Source organism: Jaculus jaculus, chromosome 11 (genome assembly GCF_020740685.1).
Source record: "Jaculus jaculus isolate mJacJac1 chromosome 11, mJacJac1.mat.Y.cur, whole genome shotgun sequence".
Taxonomy (NCBI): domain Eukaryota; kingdom Metazoa; phylum Chordata; class Mammalia; order Rodentia; family Dipodidae; genus Jaculus; species Jaculus jaculus.
Window position 1 is genome coordinate 35,903,683 of NC_059112.1, and position 8,258 is coordinate 35,911,940.

General features: G+C 45.0%; 2 protein-coding genes across 2 annotated transcripts; both read right to left on the minus strand.

The window, feature by feature from the left end:
- Nucleotides 1–3,498: 3,498 nt before the first annotated feature.
- Nucleotides 3,499–5,915, minus strand: LOC123453335 (decreased expression in renal and prostate cancer protein-like). The gene is given in 2 exon segments (XM_045130369.1): nt 3,499–4,529; nt 4,532–5,915. Coding segments are annotated over 2 exon segments (1,602 nt in total). The 3' UTR covers nt 3,499–4,311.
- On the minus strand, nt 5,912–6,321 carry LOC123453336 (chromosome transmission fidelity protein 8 homolog). Its single transcript, XM_045130370.1, has one exon. The coding sequence runs from the start codon at nt 6,275–6,277 to the stop codon at nt 5,912–5,914; it is 366 nt and encodes a 121-aa protein (XP_044986305.1). The 5' UTR covers nt 6,278–6,321.
- Nucleotides 6,322–8,258: the final 1,937 nt, after the last annotated feature.

Below are 8,258 nucleotides of genomic sequence, written 5' to 3' on the forward strand. Positions count from 1 at the left end.
TAAAGGCTGTATAAATATATATTTTTAATCTTTGGTTATACATTTCTCTCTGAGTATTTAAGACCATGCAGACAGCCAAAATTTAATTAAGGATTGACTTTTTGGAGGTCATTAATGGTTCTCCAAAGAGACTTCAGAGACCCAGGAGTAGCCCTGAAGCTTACTGGTGTCTTCTGTTAGGATAAGTCAGGGCCATGGTGGTCAAGTAGTTTTCCCTTTTTTGTGAAGTCAGGAGGACTGATTGTTCCTCAATTGTGACTTTCCTATTTAAGACTGTGCACCAATTTTTGGGGTGTCTCCATATCCTCCCTGCTCAGGAAGACAGGTGACTTACCAGGGGGCCAGTGTAGAAGTGTCCCATCATCTCCAGTGGCCTCATGACCTGGGAGCACAGACCAAAACATTGGTGCCTTTTGCTCTGATGATTCCAATTGGCTTTGGCTTTAATGCAGGTAATTAACACACTCAGAAAGGAAGTTAAACCAGCCAGGACAGAGCCCCCCTCAGATGAGTGGGCAGGAGTCTCGTGCCTCCTCCAGGTCTGTCCTTACAGTGCATCAACCAGGATGTATGACCTGATCAGAATAACATATATATATATAATATATATTATATATTAATATATTATATATAACATATATATATATTATTTTTATTTATATATATAAATATATAATATATATTATATTTACCTAATATACATTAATATATATATAGTAAATAAATAAATATATATATGTATTTATTTTTATATATTTTGGTGGGAGGCAATGTTACCCATGACAGAGAAAGATTAGAAACACCAAGACCAGAGGGCAACATTCCTAAGGGATTCCCTAAAGCTCCAGGCATGAGCCTGTCCACAAGTTTAAGAGGCCAGCGACCTGCCCTACAGGCTTTTAAGAGGTAGATGTGTTACTGGGTTGTTTTTTTTTTTTTAATGTGTCAGAGAGAAATAGGTAGAGGGTTTTGGCCAACACCCAATGGGCTGTCAGGGTCCAGGCAGAGGACAGCTGGCCATGAATCAATACTGAAGAGTGGCCTTGGCCAAGAGACATCAGTTGCTAGTTTGTCATGTCTGGTTCCACGCGATGGTGTGAACCAAAAATAAAGGAGGAGAAAGTGAAACCTGCCAGCCCTCAAACATGGAGGCAAGGTTGCATGGGCCAATGTCTCCCAGTCCCTCTGGGAGAGCACTCATCCACCCTGTCCATCTCATCAGTGCGCCCACAAGAATTGGGGCTCAGGCTTCAGCAGTGGGCTTGGTGTCTCTTTGGGTTATAACTGCCAGCACCTGTAAAAGAGGGGGCAGGGAAGGGAGGGAAGACTTCACCCAGGGGAGAGGCTCTTCTATCAGGTTCCTCCAGGTCACAATATAAGGGATTTGATCAGGGTGTCCACTCCTAGGGTGAAAAAGAATTTTTTTTCCAATCACAAGTATAGTATTTAGATGAAAGGTCCCCTCTGGTGGCCATCCTACATTGAAGGTGGGCCATTCAGAGGAACAAAATGTAATCCATCTGTCTTTGTTAAAGTTTACCCTGTTGTTATGGGCAACTGCTTTGGCATACTTCCAGAGTTCTAAAGGGGAGGAAGGAATCTGTCCTATGTTATTGAGTCAGGGGAGGAACATCCATAGGATTAGGGCAATGACCAGACACACAAGACACAAGACACAGACACATAGGGCCCAAAAAACCAGATGTGTGCTACAGATTCAGATCCGTGGTGGCCAAAAGAATCTGAGTCCTTAGGGGATGGCTCAATAATGCCAAACACAGTACAGATGGGAGCAGGTCTCCCTAGCAGGTTTGCTCTGTCAGGGACAGAGCCCCCACTCAGATTAGCAGGTTTGCTCTGTCCAGGACAGTGCTCCCCTTCAGATGAGGGGGCAGGACGTCTCATGCCTCCTCCAGGTCTGTCCTTACAGCGCATCAACCAGGATATATGACCTGATCAGAATAACAGAATTACAGAAGCCACGATGTGGCTTGCCAGAAAACTGAAAGTTAAAAAAAAAAAAAAAAAAAAAAAAAAAAAGGAACAAAAACAGAAACACACTTACCAGCTGGAAACCTGAGCTCCATGTGTTGGGGTCCTCAGGATCAATGGGGGGGGGTGATCCCGGACGAGCCCCCAAATGTTATGCTCAGTTCTCAGCACCCCCAATTACCACCAAGGAGAACCAAACACATATGCAAAGGCAAGGAGCTTTATTTCAGGCTTAAGCTCATACTCTTGACTTCACCAATGCAGTGGATCCACACAAGAGCCCTGTGCATCAGGGGGACAGGTTTTTTATAGGGATTTGAACAAAGAAGTAGGGGAATGGTTACGATTGGTAGATTTAGGTAGTAACTGAACATGTATTTTTTTTGATAAGCTTAGGATGCTGGAGGGGGCAGAGCTGGTGGGCAAGGGTCTAGGGGAATTTCAAGCAGATTAGGTAACCTTTATTGTGATTGGCTATGTGTGTTTGAGGAACTTAAGCAACTTGTCTTATGACTATAGAAATGTATGGCATAAGCAATTTGTGATCTTTTATCAGTAACTGTTAAATTCTTATTTAAACCTTGCTGGGAAACAGAAACTTAGTCCTACAAGTGACTCTGAAGCCTGTCATGGCATTCCTCTGGTTCCTGAGTCCTTCAACTGGATTGAGACTGTGAATGCTGGTTCAAAGGTCCGAATGTCCTCATATAGGGTAAAAAGCACATTAGGATGTGAAAAAATAAACTTGTAGCTGAATACTTATTGAGAATTAATCATTGTGACTTTCTTTGTATTTATCATTCTGTGTAATCTATATGCCTTTTTGTATCTATCTACTTATCATTTATATACCTACATATCATCCATAATTTATTTAACCATTTGTAGTAGACTGCATCATGTCACTGAGATGAACTTCCAGAGCAGGCACTGTTATGGAGCAAAGGATTTATTGGAGATCGAGGGGAAGTTCCATAATGGCAGAAGAAGCTGGACCTCTTTCACAGGTCTGAGCCTGGAGGAAAAAGACTCCACCCAAAAAAGACTCCACCCAAAAGCAAACAAGTCTACTTGAGGAACTTTAGGCAGAACTCAAGCACTTTGCTTTTTTTTTTTTTTTTTTGGTTTTTCGAGGTAGGGTCTCACTCTGGCTCAAGCTGACCTGGAATTCACTATGGAGTCTCAGGGTGGCCTTGAACTCACGGTGATCCTCCTACCTCTGTCTCCCGAGTGCTGGGATTAAAGACGTGCGCCACCACGCCCGGCTTCTTTGCATATTTTTACAATGGAATTTCACATCTGCCACCACACCTTAGGGATGGACCCTTATATCTGCCCAGTGAGAAGTGGTGGTTGCTAACCTGAATTACAAGTTTTAACAAAATTCTTAATATATTAGGAGCCATCCATCTATCTAACAGTGAGGGTACAAGTGGTTTTTTTTGTTGTTGCTGTTTGTTTGTTTGTTAGTTTGTTTTTTTGTTTTTTTTTTTTTTTTTTTTTTTAGCCCTCTTATCCCATTTATTAAAGAAATAGAAAAGATACAATGCAGGAAAAACACCATCCTTCACATCAGGCTGAACAAAGCACAGTGATTTCTCCCCCTCCTCCCCCACCCCCAATTCCCATCCAATGTTTAAAATTTGAGGTTCTTGATTGGGAGTACCAGTGGAGAGGGAACTGGATGAACAGAGGAGCCCTAAGGCTGGTCACCTCTAAAGTGACAGGAGAAAGGAGCCACAGGCCTAGTCACATGTAAAGTTGGTGGGTCGGCCCCACCTCTTGTGGTCCATCTCCCGGTTCTGTGTATAAGCTCCCAGGGAAAGGTCTGGCAGTAGAAGGGGACCAGGTCCAGGTCACCCCGGTCAGTTACTGCAGCATGGTCCAATTCCAATTATGCAGCAACTCCGTAGAACAAGTGAGTTGATTCTCCAGTGGAGAGCACAGGGCTGCACACAGCTTAGGACCTGGGGGCCAGTGTATCCCTGAGGAAAAGTCCACCAGAACAAGTCAAGAAACTAGGAAGAAACAGGGGCAGACAGCTGTGGGACTAAAGCACAGCAGGGCTCAGGAAGGCCGGAGATCCTTTCTCTTGAGGACAAGATCCTTCCCGCCTGCCAAAGTCCATGTCCCACTTAAAGTATTTCATCTTCAGTCAAGAAAAAAGCAAGGGAGTGGGGTGAGAAAGGCTCACTTGAACTTGAGCCTCACCTGTGTTCTTCAGACAGTAGCTCCCAATCTACTCTTTTACCTAAGAGATTCCCTACTTTGAACCACAGTGCTTTGAAAAACAAAGTGGTCCTGGAGGGAAAGTGGTACTTAAGGGGGCAACATTCCATTTGGGTACATTGCAGCCATTGGACCCCCTGGTCTGGGGAAAACAGCTGAGTTTGCACCAGGAAGGCTCCCCACTCTAGGAAATGGAACTAAACTCTTGCCTGCAGGGCCATTCATCCTTGGAAAGGAAGCTGGGTTTAGACCCAGGGTACCAGCTGGTCTTGCAAAAGGAGCTGGGTTGATACCCACAGGACCTGCAGAGAAGAGCCCAGGTGCCCAGCAGCTGACCTTGGGAAAGCAACTTGACCTGGGCCTAATGGACCAGCAGACCTTGGGAAGGTAGCTGGACTTGGACCTTGCAGGCCAGTGGCCCTTTGAAAGTTGGCTGGATTGGGGCCCAGGGGCCCAGAGGCTCTTGGGAAAATGCCTTGATTTGAGCTTTGGAGGCCAGTAGGCCTCTGGAAGGTACCTGGGTTTGAAGCTAATGTGCCAGAAGACTGAGAAAAGGCAGCTGGGTTCAGTCCTCCTGAACCTGTCCCCCTTGGAAAGGGACCGGCATTTATCCCTATAGGACCACCTGGCCTTGAGAAATGAGCTGAATTGGGGCCTATAGTGCCAGGAGCCCTTGACATGGGAGATGGGTTTGTCCCAGGAAGACCCATGCCTCGAGGGCTAGGACCTGTATTTGGGCCTAAGGGGCCAGGTACTCTCGTCATGGATGGGCTTGTGCCCATGTTTCCAGAAGCCTGTGAGAAAGATGCTGAGTTTGCTCCTAAAAGACCTGCAGCTCTTAGAATGGGGGCAAGATCTAGACCTTGAGGTCCAGCCATTCTTAAGTTAAGGCCAGATCCTGTGCCCAAGAGGCCACTTGCTCTGGTGTCCAGATTTGGACCTGGGCCCAGGCCACTGGCCCTTGGGTTGGATCCAAGACCTGGACCCAGTCCACTTGCTCGTGGGTTAGGCCCCAGGCCTGGCCCTGGAAATATGCCTGACCTAGGAGCAGGATTTGCACCTAAAAAGCCTGACCTCAGATTGGGACTCAGTCCAGGGCCCAAGCCAATTGGCCTTGGATTGGAAGGACCACTCCCAGATGACAAGACACCCGCCCTCAGGTTGGGTCCACATCCAGGACCTATGGGGCCACCACTTCTGGGGTCAGGACTCACTCCCAAGAGACCACCTACTCTTGGGTTGGACATGGGACCTGGGCCTGGGAGACCTCACAACCTGGGGTTAGACAGAGGCCCTGGAAGAGACCCTGTTCTAGGGTTTAGAGCTGGTCCTGGTCCCAAGAGGCCACCTGGCCTTGGGAAAGAAATTGCACCCATGCTGGTGGAATTCATTCCTCTTGGGAAAGCAGCCATGCTTGGGTCACGAGCACCAGCAGGAAAAGGTGCTGGATTTGAAGCCAACGAGCCTGATGAACTTGGACAAGGAGTCGGATTCCTTGGAAATGGGACCACATTTCCACCACGAGAACCTGCTGCCATAAGGAAGGGGTCCGAGCTCATGCCTAGTGGATGGCCTGGGTTCATAACAGGACCCCCCTGAGGTCCCAGGGAACCATCCAGTCGTCCTCGAGGTGGCAGTGGAGCGCGAGTCCAAGGAGTTGGCCGCTCTCTAGGGAAAATCCGGGGTTCTTTCATACTTTCTTGGGGACGTTGGTGATAATGGGCTTAGGGCGGGTTTTGAAAAGGATCTTGTTTTTGATGAGTGCTGTCACCAGGTACTGGGTGCCAGTCTCGTGGCCAAGCTCATCACAGTCCTGCTCCCCCGGGGCTTGCTTGACTAGGACGGCAAAAGGTTTCTCCAGGTGCATGATTTTCCCATACAGGATATGATGGCCCGCGACCAGCACAGGGAGTCCCTCAGTGGTGTCATGCAGGTCTCCCAGGAGGTTTCCAGCTAATCCGGTGCTGTAGCGAGCCTCGATCGCCCCCTGTAGCTCCATCAGCACCCATTCTGCCAGGCCTCCTGCCCCTGCACTGGAAATAACAATTTGCACCATGAGCTTTTCTTCTTTAAAAAACTAAAATAAACTGCAATGGCGGCCGCCGAGCGCGGCCAACGGGCGACAACCGAACCTCCCGCCGCCGTCGCCGCCGCCGCGAGCATTGCCTTGTTTGTTTGTTTTTAACACTACACTGTGTACAATATAACTCTTTGTCAGCCCTTCTGTTGATAAACTATGTTTGTACATGGAATTTCTAGCCAAAGTGAGGAAGGCTAGAAAGGACATTAACTACAAATAGGAATAAAAATAAAATCCTCCCTTCAGAATCCAGTTGGAACTCAGACACATCAGTTAACAAAGCTGACAAGAACAAAAATACTTGTAGAGATAATGCTTGTCTTTCTAAACACATCACAAACAAGGATGTTAAAACCATCAGATTACATTTGCATTGGGTCAGAATGCTTGTGGTCTTGACGTTAACTGTGCTTAGTCATACTCTCTGATCCCTGAATCAACACAATGTACCTAAAAAACCGTCTTATAATTTCATTTACACAAAGAAATTATTTAAGGAAAGACAATAAGTATACCAGCCATATTTTAAGCTTTGTTTTGTCTTTAAACCTTGTTAAAAAGTCTTTAGACAATGTATTTTAGAAATATATATATATATATATATGTATATATATATATATATATATATATATATATATATATATCCATTGTAAAATGTGTAAGTATGACACTTTCCTCACTTTCCTAAGAAGCCCACATTAATGCATCAACGCTTTGGGTATTTATTTTAATTTTCCTGTATGTCTCTTTGGTTAAATACTTAATAAACTTTTAAATTATTTTTATTCTGTTTTGTTTTCCTGATGTTTTTATCTTCATGTGGTGAGACAAGGATATGACTTTAGCTGAGTGTAGGTCTCTAAGATTTGAAACTGCTCAAACTGCTGGTAGCAGTGTTGGATTATGTCACCATGTTAAAGTTGACAAAAAATAGGCAAGTGAAGTCAGTGCTCATATCCCCAAAGCCCAGAAACCAACAGCCACCATAAACTTTGTGAGCTGTAAGACTCTGCAAAGATTTTTCTTCATGCTTACAAAATGAAAATAATTAAGGCCACGGGGCACATTGTTGTAGACTTGAGTTTGAAAGATTTACTTATAAGATACTCTCAGAGAATATTCATTTAATTAAAAAAAACAGTTTTAAGAAATTAGTTTGATGCAAGGTTCTAATTAAAATTCTCACATTTTGAATGAGAAAAAGTCTAATTGTACCAGTGAGTATGGGTTTATTTTAATCTGAGCATTTTATTTGCGAGCCACCATACCCTATGGACATGACATAGCTGTAACAGCGTGGGCTGGCACTTCAGACTAGACTGGCTGCTTCGTATCCGGCCCTGGATGTTCTCACACCAGGACACAGGACATGGCTAGCAGCTTGGGGGACCTGGCCTTCGGTTGCGTAGTAACATAAAAATGAGCTAATTATTTGGGATATTTGGCAAGTTTAGCACAGCACAGTTGAATTTATACAAAGAAGGCCATGATTCAGATACAAGGTAGGAAACATTTTCTTAGCAGCAACTTTATACAATGTAAGTATGGTCCAGGAAACATTATTCATAATACCATGAAAGAAAACAGAGGATCTTTCTGGCCAAGGCACCATTGAAGGCAGATGTGGGGCTGAGTTAATCAAATTAGCCACTCTCTTATAACCACAAAGCCGCCCACCTGTCCACAGAAACATTAGCCAATCAGTATCGGCCTAATTTTCATGGCAGGAATTTAGTGATGGGATCCCAAACCGAAGGACTTGAGCTGACAAATAAATACCACCACAGCCTATCTAATTGGGCAAGTAGTTCTGTTATTTTGTCTGTGATCGCTGCTCTCTGGCATTGGACTTGATAAATGCTCTGTTCTACCCTAAAGTGCCAGGTGCATTCTTTCAGTGCCCAACTTCACCCACTACAAGAGATGCCATTGATGCCCTCTATCATTCTGACTCCCT

Excerpts from the sequence above, each read along its gene's own strand:
- LOC123453336 (XM_045130370.1), bottom strand. The coding sequence starts at position 6,277 with ATGGTGCAAATTGTTATTTCCAGTGCAGGGGCAGGAGGCCTGGCAGAA.